This window comes from Cinclus cinclus, chromosome 6 (genome assembly GCF_963662255.1).
Source record: "Cinclus cinclus chromosome 6, bCinCin1.1, whole genome shotgun sequence".
Lineage (NCBI taxonomy): Eukaryota > Metazoa > Chordata > Aves > Passeriformes > Cinclidae > Cinclus > Cinclus cinclus.
In genome coordinates, this window is record NC_085051.1 from 7,949,400 (window position 1) to 7,966,036 (window position 16,637).

A 16,637-nucleotide genomic window follows, 5' to 3' on the forward strand; every position below is an offset into this window, starting at 1 on the left:
GCCAGGGTGGAAGGAATGGAACACATTATTTGGTATATTTCTGGTTTTACCTTTTCAGGCCTGTAAGCAGTGTTAAACCTAGGCTTGGTCACCTCATTCTCTGAATTCATCTAACTTCTCTCTCTCACAGATTTCACCTCCTGGTGAACAGAAGGTTTTTTTCACTACCTATTTTTAAATGAGCTCATCTAAAAAAAGGCATATTCAAAAGCAGCCCACAAGATGACCTTTTTTCTCAATATGACCAGGAATGGGATTCACACCTTTCTGCTTCTATGTAATGTCAGATTTAACTTACAGATCTTTTGTTAAATTCAGATGGAATGTTTATTTCAGTGCAGTCTTTCTTTTCTCCAGCTCTCCACTGTCAGGGCCTAATTCTGGTAAATGAAGAGCACGAGGCCAGACCCCACTGAAATTGCCATTATTTGAGCTTGCCAAGCACATCTCGATCTTTGTGCTACTCTGTCATCTCCTGGATGCCAAGGAAAATGTTTAAAGCTTAACCCCTTGCTCAAAATTGACTCTGTGATGGGGACTCCCCTCAGCTTTGCAAAAGTTAACTTTCAGAATCACAGCAGAAAGATCATAGAAGCATGGAATGGTTTGGGTTGGAAGGGACCTTAAATCTCATCCCATTCCACCCCCTGCCATGGGCAGGGTCACCTTCCACTATCCCAGGTTGCTCCAAGCCCTGTGCAGCCTGGCCTTGGACACTTCCAGGGATGGGGCTTCCCTGGGAAACCTGTGTCAGTGCCTCAGCACCTCACTGGGAACAATTCCTTCCCAGTATCCAAGCCAAACCTACTCTCTTTCACATCACATTTGAGTCCTATTCTAAGAGAGGATTCATCTGCTGGTAAACAGATTTATACTGCCAAAGCCTGACTAATGTAAATGACTTTTTCCCACCATTCATTTATTTAAATGACAAGGTCAGGCATCTTGGAGTTTTAGTTTAAAAAAATCAAGGTTAATCTAGTAATGTGTATGTCTATTGAAGTGTTTGAAGTAGCTGACAATCTTACTTTTCTTGGACAGTCTTGGAAAAAGTATAATTGATAATGGCTGATCATAAAACAAATATATGTAAATTAAAAGAAACAAACCACTGGCTTTCTAACTCCTGTATTATGTAAAAATAAGAATGTAGCCTCTTATGGCCAGAAGTGCCATAAAAAAGTGGACGTAAATTTGGTAAGTGTTAAACATCCATATGGTCTGGGAAGGCAGCATCACTGAGATAATAGCTTATGGCAAGCTAGAATGAAAATACCTGAAATAACTTTTTTTTTTTTTTAAGAAAAGGAAACATGAAAGTCATTGACAAAATTATTACATCCAGCTAATTTACCTCTGAACATGCCTCAGTTTACCTCCCATCCCTTTCCCCACAGGTAGCAATCCTACAATAGCTAAAAGCAAGCGATGTGGATTTTGGTTATATTACACGGTGTATAAAACCTGTCCATGTTAACGCCTGCTGTACGACCACAGCTGTTAGGTTTCTTTAGTAGCATTTTGAAGGCTCTCAGTCCCTCCCACCCCTGGCACAAGCTCCCCCCAGCCCATCAGTGTCCTCTCCTTCTGCGCTGGTTCTTGCTCGGAGCCTTTAGGAGACTCTCCCGGTATTTCACATTCGTGTGGAACAGCCTGACCATCTCATGGTCCTTGTTATCCAGCACTCTGGGCAGAAAGAGGGAGGATTTCTGTGTCCTGCGGGTTTTAAAGCCCCTCCTGGGTCGTCCTTTGCCATTGATTGAGACGTACCAGAGTCTCTCAGCGCTGGCTTTGCGCTTGGTGCCCGCCCGGCTGGGGACAGTCCTGTACAGACGGGAGGCGTAGGTGTTGTAACCCAGCTCGTGGATCCTCTCCACAAACTCACACTCTGAGTTGTAGTTCTCCTAGAAAGGAAACAGGAAAAAAAAAAATTTAAGCCAGACACTCCTCAGTTTTAGGACAAGGACAGCAACACTCTTGGTAAGAAAACCTCAGGCTGGTGCTACAAAAGGCAGGAGGGAAGCGCTGAGCCTGAGCAAGGTGCTCCCTGTCAGCAGTGTGAACACACTGTGCATCAGAGACCCCAGGAAGAGGCCCCAAAACCAAACTGAAAACAAAAAGATGACATGTGAATAGCTCTGCTGATTGTTCAGCTGTAATTATTTTTTGTCCTTCTGAATTTAATACAGCTGTGAACTGGACAGATTATTTAATTGGTGCCTATCAACCTCTGCCATCTATTGAAAAGGTAAAATCGTGCAAGGTAATGTAAAATGTGTCTCTTCAATTGGTGTATTAGTCATTAGATACACTTATAGCCTGTTACAACCAGTTCAGAATGGATATTTAAGTGGTAAACCACACCTTTATGGAGCTCCTTTGTCACCATAACAAAATGAGAGCACACCCTGCCTACCAGTGTGTTCCTCCAAAATGCAAGGCTGCTCCTTTATCACAAACTGTAAGGCACAATATGCACCTGACCCAGTTGCTCACTTTTCACATGATCTGTCCAAAACTGCCCCTTTTCACCTGCTCCTAGACTGAGAGACATCTCTGCAAAAGCCTGGCACAAGGAACTCCTTCCCCCTCCGCGGGACCAGGAGAACTGGCACGGAAAAAGGACCCCCCACACTATCCATCTTTCCTTAGCTCCAAACCCATCCTTGCTCCACCTGTGGGATTGAGATTTCAGGATCTGAAATGTAGGAAGCACAGAGGCAGAAGGGAGCTACCACCATGGGTTTTTATTTTATTTTTTCTTTGTCTGGAGGGTGTGGAAAGGGCACAGGTAGCCAGGCTGGGAGCAGAAAAGCCCTAGACCCCACAAACAGCATGACTTTAATGCTGTTCACTCCCCAGAAACACTGATGGGCGTTTAACCAGATTTTAAAAGGCTCCACATGTCCCAGCTTCCCAGCTGTGGAGCGGAAGCGTCCTTCCTTGCAAGGACAAGGTTTTCAGATGCTGTGGTGCTGGAGCCCACACAGCCACCAGATGTAGGTGGATTTGTCCTGCTGCCTGCCTCCCTTCTGCCTGGGGAGGGTTTAATCACACACCATAAATCGAGAGGATTATCACGATCTGCTAAGGGCACAAAGGAATTCTGCAGGCTCAACAAACCCATCTCGTTGACATGGGAAAATTGGTGAACTGAGGGATAACGGCGTTATTCCAATGCGATTTCATAAAAAGCTCCCTGGATAATTATCCCTGAATTAGTCAGATTTTTGAAACAGGGACCTTGCACAGGGTCTTGGGCCAGAAATATCAGTAAAGTTGTTGGACAGGCAAGCAAAGACAAGAAGTTTCTCCTGAGCTGAGGCCTCACCCCTTCCTGCTCCTATGAAAAAACTGGAGTGGAAGAGCTTTCCCTGGATTGTCCCTCCAGCTCTGAAACACAAGTCTGAAACAGTCTCCCTCAAACTTGAGCTGGAAGGGGACAAATTATCCTTTCAAATTATACAGAAAACTTCCATGGCTGATATTTTTTGGCCCAAGACAGATGAACAAACTTCAGGATGGCCTGATGCTCCTTGCACCAGAAAGGGAAGTCCAGGAGAAAGGAAGTCTCGGAGCTATCCTGCTCATGGCTTTTCTGCACTTTAAGAGAGGAGCTTTTTGCTCAGAATTTTAGTCTTATTTTAATTCAGTTTAAGTAATCTGAAGGGAAAAAAAACTCTATTTTGGAGAAGAAAGAGGGAAAGATGAGAAAGAATTTGAAAAAATCATCCTTCCAAATAATTTCTTTGGGGCAGATGCTGGATCTGAGGTGATGGAGGAAGTTCATTGAAAAAGGTTCCCATTTCAATCAGAATACTAACCAGAAGCATACAAACTGGACAGCCTTAACTCTGGCAAGCAGAGCTACCATTCCTCTTCAGCTGCATTTTCCTTTGCCAAAACCGTTTGTGGTGTGGCTCCCTGCAGCAGCAAAGAACCCTCATCTTTACACACAGGCCCCTTAATCAGTGAGTATCACGTGAGAGACATAACAGACACTGGGCTGTAAACACGGTCAGAACACTCCTGAAAAGCTGGAGTTAAATGTGTCAAACTGGGGAGGTACAGAGTTGATTGTGTCACCTAGGCTGGGCTCTCATGGGAAAAGATCACAACGCTCAAGGGTAGGTCCTGCTGCTCAAATCAACAGAATTACATCTAATGACTCCTAGGAGGGAAGAATTTTCACTCGGGCCATATTTCCCCTCTTCAGACCTGCTTCCATGCCCCACGATTCATGGGGAAACTGCACAATTTGGCTGTCCTGCAGTGAGAGATCACAAGGTTGCTGGGATGTAATCAAAGACAGTGGAAGAAATTCAAGTAGGGAGATAATGTGTTTGGTACAGGCTGACAAATGTGCCCTGGTATGTCCCTGAGTGTGAAGAAGTCTAAGCTGGAGTATTTTATTCACTCAGGGGAAATAATGTCAGGGCTGAAAAGGCTAGGGTCCCACTTGCATCAGCACACCCCAGATTTTATCTCACAGATCAAGGAAAACAATTAGGTCAAAGGAGTAAAATAAGGTGTTTATTTTCACCTTTATCTTCTTGCACCTTCTCCTTTTTGCTTTCCTTGCTATAGCCCTGCCCTTTAGTACCTGCGAATTCTTCCACTGCCCAACCAAAAGCTCTGTGCAAACAAACTCCCATCAGGAGGCTGCCTTCCTGTAGCATCAATGCTCAGTTACTTGTGGACATTCTTTATCTGACATGCCTCTGCCAGCAAGCAAGATCCATATGAAATATGGGCAATTCTGACATTCCACATACCTGCGGCTGTCCAGGCAGTGAGAAAGTAAGAACACAGCTTCTCCCCCACTTTTAAGAATATGTTGATTAGTTGCCTGTAAGAATTCCGGGCAAAAACCTCTTGTAACATTACTCTTCTCTAGAAATGTGGATTTATAAGAAATCAGTGGTCCCCACTAGACCTGTTGCCCCCATGGGAAATGACAGCTATGTGCCAGGCTTCAGTAAAACTTACTGATGCATAAAGTCTGCCCCTCTTGTTCATGGCCAGGTATCTGCCAGAGAACAGGCCCTTGATGGCAACGATTCCAACGTCCACAGCGGTTATTTCCAGAATACCTAGAAACAGAATTAGGAGATGTGTTATTGCTCAGGTGTGATTTTTCAAGGTACATTTGCATGGCGGCTTACCTGAGGAGTGTGATCTCACAGCTACCACTTGCTCACATAAGAATCAGGACAATCATGAGAATGAAATTGTTATTATTTGAAACAATACAACGCAAAGATGATGCAGGAATTGTTTGAGACAAGGCAGACAATAAACCCTGAGATGTCTGATTGAGATTTAACTCTTTCAAAAATGAAAAAGATCTGACACTGAACTCGAGGTTCACTTAATCCTGTATGTGCATAAAAAACTTTAAATCCTCTTTAATGCTTAGGAGCACAAGAGCTCTTGGCTTATCGAAACCAGTCACAAAGCCACACGTTTCAGGACAAAGCCCTTGCTGGGATCTCCAGAGGGTGAAACAGAGTGAGGCCGCTGCATTTTAGAGCCATGTACATAATCATGAAAGGGTCTTGAGAGTTAGGGTCAATGCAGCCCTCCAGACAAGGACTGCATGACCGTCTGAGACAAATTTTCAGGAGATTTTTAGGCCATCCAAGATGACGTCCTGCAACACAAGGAGCATCACAGGCAGGGCTAGTGCAGTACCTGCCCAAATGTCCAGCCAAAGGTGCCGGGACACTGATGGAGGCACACATGACTCAGAAGATTCTGTTGTATGTGCACAGCTCTCCATCAGGCTCACTCAAACCCTGCTCTCAGCTCTCCAGCCATGGCCTGATGGCTCCGTACTTTCTACGAGTGCTTGAAAGCAAGAGGTGACCCTGGCACCCAAACCCACTGCTGCCCTTTGGAAACCCTAAAGGCAGAGCCGGGGGCCTGTTCCCTGTGCAGAGCTGGATTGCTGGCCTGGGAGAGCTGGGCTGGGTTTGGCACAGCTGGTTTGAATCAGGCACCGGTTCCCTGCTGGAGGATGCCTCCTCCGGGCTGTGACAGCGAGGGCGGGGGTTTCTCTAGGAAATAGTGGTTTTCCTTTATGGACTTCAGACAGATCCCTGAGGTCTCCCTATCTCTGTGTGCCATCACCAGGCGGGATTTACGCATCCTGGGGTGGCGGGGCCGGGGCCGTGCCCGGGCTGGGTGCGGGGGCGCCGGGGGCTCCCCCGGTGCTGAACCCCGCTCTCCTCCCTCCTGCCGCCCTCGCACAAACCCCTTCACTCCCGACATATCCGCTTTCATCTTAATTACCGCCGCTGCCCGGCACATGTCAGACGGGACAGATGTGATTTCGCCGGTGGAGGCTCAAGCCTCCAGGCTGGGACGGGACGGGGACACGCGGGCAGCCCCCCGAGAGCCCCGGGGAGCTGCCGGACCCCGGCTGCCAAACTGGGGCAGGGCTGGGGCAGGGCTGGACCCCGGCGCAGCGAGGCCAAGTGACAGCTCGGGAGGGCTGCCCGGGGCAGGGTCGCAGTCCCCGTCGGGGAAAGCTGGGCTTTGGGGGGGTCTCCTTCCGCCCCGGGGACATCGCGACCCTCCGCCGGCGGTGGGGTCCCCGCACCCCTCGGGGCCGGCTCCGGAGCTCCCCGCCCGGTTCGAGGGCCGGGAGTGCTGCCAGCCCCCGGACAGGGGAGCCGCGAGCCTGGAGAAGCCAGCGGGGCGGCTCTCGGGACGCCGAGGCGAGGGGAGCGCGGGAGGCCAAAGCCCCGAGCCCGGGGGATGCCCCCGGTGCCCGCCGAGCAGCCTCAGCCGCCCCGGTGGGCAGCGAGGGGCAGCGGCGGAGGCGGGAGCGGCTTCGCCACCGCCCCGTCCGCCCCCGTCCAGCACCCGCTGCCCGCCGGGGCCGGGGCAGAGCGCGCCTGATGCTGGCGAGGGACCCCCCCATCCCCGCACAGCCCGGCCCGGCGGCCGCGGTCTGGGGCGAGGTGAGCCCGGTACTCACTGAAGGCGCTGTTCTTCTCCAGGGTGCCGTTGATCCTGCCGCTGGGGTGGATCTGGAGGTGGTACTTGGTGGCACAGTAGAGCTTCCTGCGCCGGGGCGCTCCCCCGAGGTGCTCGTAGACGCCGCCGCGTCCCCCCGCATCCCGGCGCTGCCGGGGGGCGGCTCCGGCAACCTCGGACACGGCCGCGGCCCGCCCTGGGGACCACGGCTCCTGCAACAGAGTCAGGAACAAGATCCAAATCATGACCATTGTGGCATGATGGCCGCAGCGCTTAGTCTGCTGGGGAGAGCGAGGCTCGCAGCGAGCGGCACCAGGGGTCCCATTAAAGCCGTCTTGCTAGAAGCGCTCCGGAGATGCCGAGCGCACGCTGCTTCGAGCCGCGCAGCATCGGCAAGATTTTATCAGCCTCGATCCGGCCCTTTTATCTGTCTCAGATTTACTTAAATCAATAGACATCGGCAAAGGCCATCGAAGAGTCCCAGCCTGTTTGTGTTACACGGAGCTGCCGTGATCAGCCTTCTCCTTGGATTTCCAGATAGACAGACGGCATGCGTGAGACAGAGAGACAAGGAGGGAGAGAGGAGGGAGGGAGGGAGGGAGCCGCTGGATTTCGGCAGGAGACTGTGGGGAAAATAGTTGATCGACGGAGCATAGAAATAAAAGGAGCTTCCTGCAACAATAGCCTGATCTGCGACCAATTGATACAGAGCAGAGGAGGCAAAAGGTATCAGTCTCGTGTGAACTCCCAGAGGGCAGCGTGGATAAAATTACACAGCATCTCTCTCTCCCTCTCTCTCTCTCCCCCTCCCTGCCGCCACCGCGCACACCGCACACCCCCGCACGGGGGCCGGCAGCGCGGAGCAGCCGCGGTCCCTCCGCGCAGCTCCGGGAAAGGGGGGATGATGCTCCAAGGGAGCATCTTCGGGAGGCGGCTCTGGGGAGCGCGCGTGTTAAAGGCAGAGGAGCGAGGGAGGGCGTGCGGGTCCCGGCTCCCCGGGAGGCGATGGGGGCACAAAACACCCCCGTGGCTCGCACTCGGGATTTGCTCAGCGTGTGCGTGCCCCCCGCTCTGCCCCCGGCAGAGGAGAGCAAACAGTTATTCCTAAATCAATCAACTCACGCTTACGACTAATAGGCGTTATTTAGACAGAGCTTTCACGATTTAATCATTCCCAAAGTAACTTAGACAAAGTAAGGCCCGGCAAGTGTTACGATGTACATCCCTGAGTGCATTTGCAAGAAGTCGTAGCTAATCCTTTTCCTTAACTCCGGTGCCTGGAAAGTCTCATTAGCTGGCGCGGAGCTGCCCTCGCTACCCTGTCGCTTCACACCACTGCCTACGCTTTCAAAAGAGGATGGAGCTACCTATAAATAAATATAAAAGAAGGCAAAAGGTTCAACAGCTCCCTGAATTACGCTGTCCCCGCGTGCTCCTCAAAGGCAGCTCGTTAATTAGATTTGCATCTGAAACAGGCAGTAGGAGTTTTGGGGAAGTGTTTGAGAGATAATTAGTATTAATGTGCTTGAAGGGCACACAAATACACCTTTGAAGTGAGTCACGTCACAATTCGAGCGTTTGACCTTGATCAATATTTTTTTTTTTTCCCCCGGAACTGGTGAACATGGAGAGGTCTATAAATTTTTTTAAAGACCTTTCTATGAAGAGCAGGAGGATTTTCTTACACGTTAAAGACTTCTTTAAAAGGGGAAGCTTTTACTAGCGGGAAAATAAGGGAAGGGGTACGACCTTTTCCGAAAAGGAATGGCAAGAGGACGAAACTGTCTCGAAAGCTACTCCCCGTTTTCAGCTGTGCTTAATATTTAGTAGTTCTTCAAGGCTAAAAGGATTTTCATTATAGAGTCGTCTGGAATAAAAGGAAACACATAAAACCCCCACAAGCACCCTCTCCGCCATTACCATTCTTCCTCCCCCTTTTCTTCTCCACAAGTTAAGCCCCAGCCTCACAAGGAGAGTTTGATCTGGGGATGATAAATGTTTGTACAATTAATTCTTTATTGCTGTTCACCTACAGTGCCACTGCCAGGCAGTCAAGTGGTTCCAGCGTATTGATTAGAAGCTAAAAAATCAGGGTATGCAACTAAAAAATATGAAAATCTTTAACAGGCAGGACCCCAATATTTGGGTGAGGGGAGCGGGGTGTCGGTTGCGGGCCAAATCCTTCAGTCCCTCCTTAAAGAAGAACTTCTCTGGAAAAACCTTCCTCTCGGGGATGCTCCGTAAATCGTCTCCTGGGGACTAGTAACTTCTGACAAGCTACGAGACAACTGGCAGCAGAAAAAAAAAAACAAAACAAAACAAAAAAAACTCTTAACGTGCCACGAGCCTCCTGAAAGATGCTTTCACCGGCACCGCTTGAAGGGAAGATAACACACAATTACCGACAGTAATTACAGCCATCTCTTTAGAGCGAATCTCGGCTCTGTCCCGAGCCTGGTGCATCGCCCTGTGGATGCGCAGCTGATATTTTCCGGTTCGGGATTCGCAGGGCATTTTCATTAGAGCTCTGAAAAAAACCCTTGAGATCCTCCTCCCGCCCCCCACCGCAATAATAAACCCCAAAGACCAGTGGGTGGAAGAGTAACACGCTAATGACTTTTGCTCAAATTGTTTCCATCTTGATCACATTTTCATAATTAGCGCCATCAGCCACAAATCTTTCCGCCCTGGGCATCTGCCGCAGCCAGGCTTCCCGAGCGATGTGGATTCTGCTTGTTAGGGAGGGGAACACTTACAGGTCTATCATTAATGGTCCCCCTTTCAAATGAAATGAACCCGACCCCCACGGAAATATCAAAGGGCCGTAACTACCCCGTCCCACTCGGCTCAGCGCTGAATGGCGAGCAGCCTCAAGTCGTTTCGCTCGACTCAGACATCTCCACAATAAAACATAAGCCCACTCTTGTATATTTTAAGTTTGTCTGGTGACCATTTTTGAAAACAAAAAGGGTCCCTTTGATGTGGTCGGATTCTAACAGGGGCTGCGACGTCAGATGTGGTCTACCGAGTCTTTCTGGAAATATTTTTAATTATGCCCCAGAGCTCCTTGTAGCCCCAAAGTAATAATCAGAGAGCTGTTCGAATCTGTCACTTCACGTGTGGGGGAGAAGAAGCTCTAGACCGTACGTAACTGAATCAGAATTACGGCTGATAATGATCTTCTAATTCGCTCGAAGTGTGCGATTTTAAAAAGAACACGGTAGGGATCTGTTATTCTTTTGCTAACGGAGTATTTCGAAGGCTTCTCTCAGCTCAGCCATAAACGCAGCCTTTCTCCTGAAAAGCCATTGGGTGAGAGCGAGTATTTGGGACAGAGGTTTTTATCCTTGTAGGCACGTGAAACACTTGTACTCTGAACTAATGACCCTCCGAGAAAGAATATACATGTACATATTCGCACATGGACGTCTAAGATCTTTTTGGAGATACAATTTTTATTTAAGTGTTACCTAAGCGTAAACATTAAAAGGCAAAACTTTGAAAGCGCCGATTTTAAGCCGTAATAAACTTTACAAACATCCATCTTGCAGCGACGGGGCTGTGAATCAGGATGTGCTGTTCCTCCGCACCCGGCGCTGATTTACGACCAGCCCTTTACTCGAAGGAAGTCACAATTTGTAGAGCAATAAATACCGAGGCGGTGGGTGGAGCCCCTAGCAGAAAAAAAAAAAAAAAAAAAAAAAAAAATCGCTCTCCTTCTCCAATTAAAAGTCCGTCCCAGCTCGGCAGCGGAGCGTGGGAAGGTCCCAAAGAAAACAGGCGCGGTGCTGATGAGGTGTTTGTTTGCGATGTGCTGATGGCATCTTTCGAGCGGAGCCTTCCTCCCTGCTGCAGCCCCCTCACACCTGCTGACACCGGGAAGAGCCCCTAAAATCCAGTTGATTTCATTCGGCTATATAGCTATATTTTGTTTTCTTTGTGCCGTCCTGGCGGGGTTATTGTGCACCCCACGAACAATATAATCTTGTTTAAATGACTTTCCAGACCACACAGCATCACGTTACCCTGTTCTATAGGGGCAGGCAATGCTGTTTATTACATTGTACTCTGGGAGCCCCAGAAAGCAGGATGGAGGCAGAGTGGAGGAGGAAAGCTCCTGGGAGGAAATTCATAGCTTCTGAGGTTCAGGTTGCTTTTTCAGGTGGGGAAAATAAGATATAGATAATTGCCAATGGAAGCACGTAGAAAGAAAGCTCTAAAAGAAATGTGAAGCACATAAAAGGCATGAAATAATTTTCCCCTTTATCCTCTCCCACGAAATGTTTTTCACTTTTGTTATAACTTTGTAGTTTATGAACAAACAGTCTGAGGCCTTTAGGGTGACCCAGGTGATTCTATACATAGGAGAGCTACTGCTATATTGTACTTCAGACAGTAAACTGGTTTGCAGGTTTTAATCTTCTGTATTTTGGTTAAAACATTATATAAGTGTGATTTGTTGTTGTTTTTGCCATTATTATTACTTCAAGATGCAAGTGCCTAAATTCCTTACTCCTACTAAATTCCTACCAAAGTTGGCGAGAGTTCCTCTGTCCTGTCTGAGGAGTGAGGGACTAATCCTTCATTCAAAGTCCATGGAATTCACTAAGAGCCTTTTCTTTAATGCCAGTGAATTTGGATCGGTCCCAATCTTATTACTGAAAAAAAAAAAATATATATTTTGTCGTGTTCTGATAATCTCTTAATGGTTTACTGAATGAAAATATTCAAAACAATGATTGCAGCAACATTAAAGGAAAAAAAACCAAAACATTTTTTACCCTCTGTTGCTTACTCCTTTTCAACACCAGACACAAAGGAAACAGTAGAAGAAATGTAGCAGAGAAAAAATGTGCGATGGTGAGGTTTAGGTGACTGTCATGTGGCTTGGACAGATCTGTGGCAGGCTCAAAGCAGGCTACAATGGGGATATTCAGACTCATGCAGAACTGTAAACTGCAGCCACGAAAATAACCAAACACAAGAGATACGGGGGAGTCCAGAAGGGGAGAAAGGGAGTGACAAAACAATAGACATGTAATTTGGTGATAATCTGGAGACCGTGTTTGCATACCTGATCATACCCGTGATATCTCAATCCTCACTTAATAGCCTGAGCTCTTGGAAAAAACTTTACTCCGTTGGTTTGGGGTTTTTTTTGTTGTTGTTTTGTTTTGTTTTGTTTTTGTTTGTTTTTTGGTTTGTTTTTTTTTTTTTGTAAGATAGCACATGTTTTTGAAATCAGCTTCAAAGAGTTTCTTCCGATTTACAGAGGATACTGGTATACCTGGGAGAAATATCTGGCCCATACCCATGATGAAATTGCACTTTGTGCCTGAAGGACCTGCTGTTCAGATAAATCTCCTACTACTTTTAGAATTTATCCCCCCATTGCTTTCACAATCAGAGGCTTGTTACGATCTCACTCAGCCCTGCAAATCTTTGGGAATTGGGTTACCCGAAGATAAAAGATCTCTCTCTTTCTCCAAGCTGTGGCTGGATCAACACTTTACAAAATCAGATGACAGGCAGAGGGGTCAGGCCTAGGTCTGTGCATGGGGTGCCCAAGCAGCAGACATAAAACCTGGAAGTGACTGCCTTAGGGAAATGCCACGCACATGGACATTTGTCCCTGGGGGAGGAAATACTGGTGCCAGGAATGATCCACTCCACTCTGAAGATCAGCACTGTTGCATTTAAACTTATCTGGGAAGACCACTTCAGATCAAGGTTTGCATCTTATAGCTGGAGTTTTTCCAAAAATGCCATCTATGGTTATATGTCATCCTAAGAAGGCCACAATGCCAAGTGTCCTGAAGTTCCTCCTGTCTCAAGGGATAAGGAATAGGGCCAAGGAATCAGGAGAAATACAGGAAAGGAAAGGTTATGTGATTTTCAAATCTAAAAAAAGCTGGTGTAGAGAACAACAGAAACACAAAGTTAGTACCTTAGATGAATTTCAGCAGAATTCCTCTTTTCCCACAGGGGAAGAGGCGAGGCATTTGTCACAGGGGAGTGATCCCAGGTCTGTTCCTCGACCACACACAACAAGATGACACAGAGAAATTGTGAAAGGGAAAGGTAGAGTGCAAAGAAGGAACAAACTAAAAGGGTCTTTCCTTCTTGTACTCCCTGCATTTACCTATCAGAGCCTGGGTGGGAAATAAAATGGAGAGATGAGTAACTCCTTAGGGTCCTGGGTACAAATATGTGAGTTTATCTCTAGATCTGAGGTCCCTCGAGCTTCTTTGGTTACAGAGCTTCACACAGTGGCCATGTTCCACCTGTGTGGGGCAGGTGGGAGACACTCAGGACACACCTGGAGAGGCTTGGGATGGAATCAGTGTTATTTTGCTCCCCTCCAGAGGGTCTGCAATGGAGGACAATGTGGGACCAGGCTCTGGGGCTTAGCCAAGCCAGCAGAAAAGTGGCCTCCACTTGATACAGACCTTTCCCACAGGGGGATTAAAAATCTTTCTTTCTAGAACTGGAACTCTGTAGAGGAAATAAGATGCTGAGAAAAAAAACAAAACAAAACAAAACCAAACAAAACACACTACCCTTCTTCATCTTTTTATTCCTGTTTTGTGTAAGCAGAATACTACTGCTTACATCCTCAAAAAACAACCAAGCCAACAAGGAGGATTTCATCTGTCCTGTCCTGCCACTGGTTACCCTACATTAGCAGGTGTGGCCTCAGTTCCTCTGGTGCTCTTCTGCAGCATTTAACAGATACTTTTTTCATAGCAGTTCCATTAATTAGTTGATTAATACCGTGTTCTAGATATCCTGTACCCAAGACAGTGCATATAAGAAAGTATGGGGTAGATAAGACAATTTGGCTCTCTTGTTTCAACCCAATTTGGCTGCCTGAGCTGCTAGAACTGAAGGTATATTCTTCACCTGTAACATAAAGAGGGAGTTTCAATAATTGAGTAGTGTGTTATCTCAGTGCACTTTCTAATCTGAGACAGTCTTCTACAGTTTCTCCTGTCCCCAGAAAAATATCACAGAAGTGGTGACCCAAATCAGCAAAATTATCTAAAATACATAGAACGTGCCTGAGATACCTCAGAAGGAAGATGCAGAGGCAAGCTGTGAGAGGTGACAACGCAGAAATGGACTGAGGGCTGCCCCTGACAAAGCTGGTGTTGCACAGTCACAGGGGAAAGGCTCTGCCCACCTCCTCTCTACTTGCAGCCTCTGGCTTAAATTAGTGATTTTTAACCCTGACAGAATATTTTTCCCACTGAACTGGGCTTTTTGTTGGTAAAGGGATGTGGTGCCATGATCAGTACAAGAGGTCAGGGCATTTTCTTCCCTGGAGGGTGCAGTGCACAGCTGCAGCACTGTTGGGTGCTGTAGCTCAGACACCTGTGCTTAGATCCCACCTTCCAGGTGATGCTACACAAGGGTCAGCTCTGGGGCTTCTTTGTACTGCCAGCATCCCACATGTGCTGGAAACCACAGGTGAATTTACAATGGATATTTTTCCCAGTTCTTCCTTGGCAGCAATCTCTCTTTCCTTGGAATTGAGTAGCATAAGCTCATAAACTCAGGCCAGCAAAACTGGGATCTAATGACCAATATTATTTATTAAGTCTCTAAACCTCATTGCCACATCTGATCCTCCTTCACCATTGTCTTTCACTGGGAAATAAAATCTGCTTTCTTTCCTTTAGCTGGGATGGCTGACTGGCAAGTAAAGTTGATTTTTTTCTGACAAAAAAAAAATCAAAACAAAAAATCAGAGACTCCTCAGAGAGATGAGTTACATCCTATAGATGTGGCATCTTAAACAGCTTTACTTGAGGCTGGTTTTTGGACAGGTATATACAGAGCAGAGTGTTTCCTGCAAATAATTTAAAAAGAATTGATGCATCTTGCAGAATCCATTCTTTAGTGAGTTACAGGAGGCAGAGTAAGCACTTATTTGTGTTTTTATGTCTGAACACTGCTTTCTCCAAAGGGTGTTTGCTGCCGTGAATCTCTCCTTGGTAATCCAGTCATATGCCTTAATAGACCAGCTCAAAAAAAAAAAAAAAAAAGGTCTGTGGAAATTTTCAGGTTTATTTTCTTTTCTGAAATAACTTGTCCTCTAATTTTAACACTTAACCATTAAAGCCCCCTGACTGCTTGCACAGAGCAGTAGAGGTTCCAGTCCCAGGAACAATTCCCCCTCCTGCCCCATTCTGATATTTTATTGTATGAAAAAGGGTGAATTGGAATGTGAAGAAGCCAGATCCCTCACTTGAGGTCCAGGCCACCATCACCTGCTTGTCTCAGGAGAACCTTTTCCATTCATTTATGAATAATGATCCTGCAGCTGTGCTCCAGATACCTCTGAGCACAACGTTGCTCCTTAAATACTGATACCTGTATCAGACCTCAATAGCAGAATCTTGGACTATTTTTCCAAGATACTTCTTTGGATAATTTTGGTTCACAGGGCTCCTCTGAAATGAATCAGTGAAGTTATCATCAGACAAACATCTAGACTGAAAGAGAACAGTGGGTTTTATAATAACCTGAATTTTACAGAAGCAGAACACAAACTCTTATAGAGATTTACTTGCTTTTGTCTGAAATTTTGAGGTTTCAAATGTGTAATTTATTTTTTTTTTCCAGGTCACTCATTAAAATCTATTCTCTGCCCAGAAAGAAGGACACCCACCTCTGAGCAGACACACAAACACAGACACACACACAGGCACACCTGCAGCCCCTACCCATACGTAATGCCTGAACTTGCAAACTCTTTGTCGTGGAAGTAATCTTTATTCACGTGAGCAACCCCACAAGACTATTCATGCAATGGAGAATTACTCACACGAGTAAAACTCTTGCAGAATCAGGTCCTGGATCTAACAACAGCATTTTAATTACAGACAATCCCCGAGCAATGTGTACAAAAGAGTTTTTTTCCTGGACAATAACAAAGGTTATTAGCCTGTTCTTTTTTCCCCTTCTTGCTCTTTGGTTTGAAAGGAGGCACCAATAATCCAAACCAAATAAAACTGACCTTTGAACCTTTTTTGCTGTACTTTTTCTCATGCCATGATTTCTTTAGTCTGTTAGTGATCTGAAGGCTCGTTCTGGGCTACAGCCACTTTCCCAGACAGGACTGCCTTTCGTCCCCTGACAAATCACTGCTGAGCCCCTTTTGTCCTGCACCACTTTGATCTCACCTGCCTGTCAGGCAAAAAAGAACTCCCGTACAGTCAGAATGCATTGCAAACAAATTGGCAACCATTTCATTCCTGTGCACCATTTTCAGCAGAGATCAAGATAGAGATAGAGAATTTTTAACCCTTTTCTCGACCTGCAGGAAGAGGAACGAATGCTCAGTTACGGTAGAATGATAAGATAATTTATTAAGGAATGGAAGGATTAACAAAACCTCTCTAGGTCAGAATTGCATGGCGTATTCTCTCTCAAATACAAAGGAGTTATTGCACAGTGGGCAGTGCTATGCTCAGATACAAGCTTTGTAGTAGATCAGATCCTTTAATTGGACAGCTGCTTAAGCATAAACTAAAGAAACGTAATAGGTATTCTCCAATGTGAATGAAATTAATCCTATTGTAAATAACCACTGGAGTATTTAAAGGGATATCTGAATCCTTTCCAATACCCAAACTTAGCCATAGGTG

The 16,637-nt window shown here is 46.7% G+C and overlaps 1 protein-coding gene across 1 annotated transcript; it reads right to left on the reverse strand.

Annotated features, from left to right (window-relative positions):
- Nucleotides 1-1,571: 1,571 nt before the first annotated feature.
- Nucleotides 1,572-7,235, reverse strand: FGF3 (fibroblast growth factor 3). The gene is made up of 3 exons (XM_062495312.1): nucleotides 6,986-7,235; nucleotides 4,990-5,093; nucleotides 1,572-1,904 (listed from the first exon to the last, which is right to left on the reverse strand). Exons 1-3 carry the CDS (start codon nucleotides 7,233-7,235, stop codon nucleotides 1,572-1,574), a joined length of 687 nt encoding a protein of 228 aa, XP_062351296.1.
- Nucleotides 7,236-16,637: the final 9,402 nt, after the last annotated feature.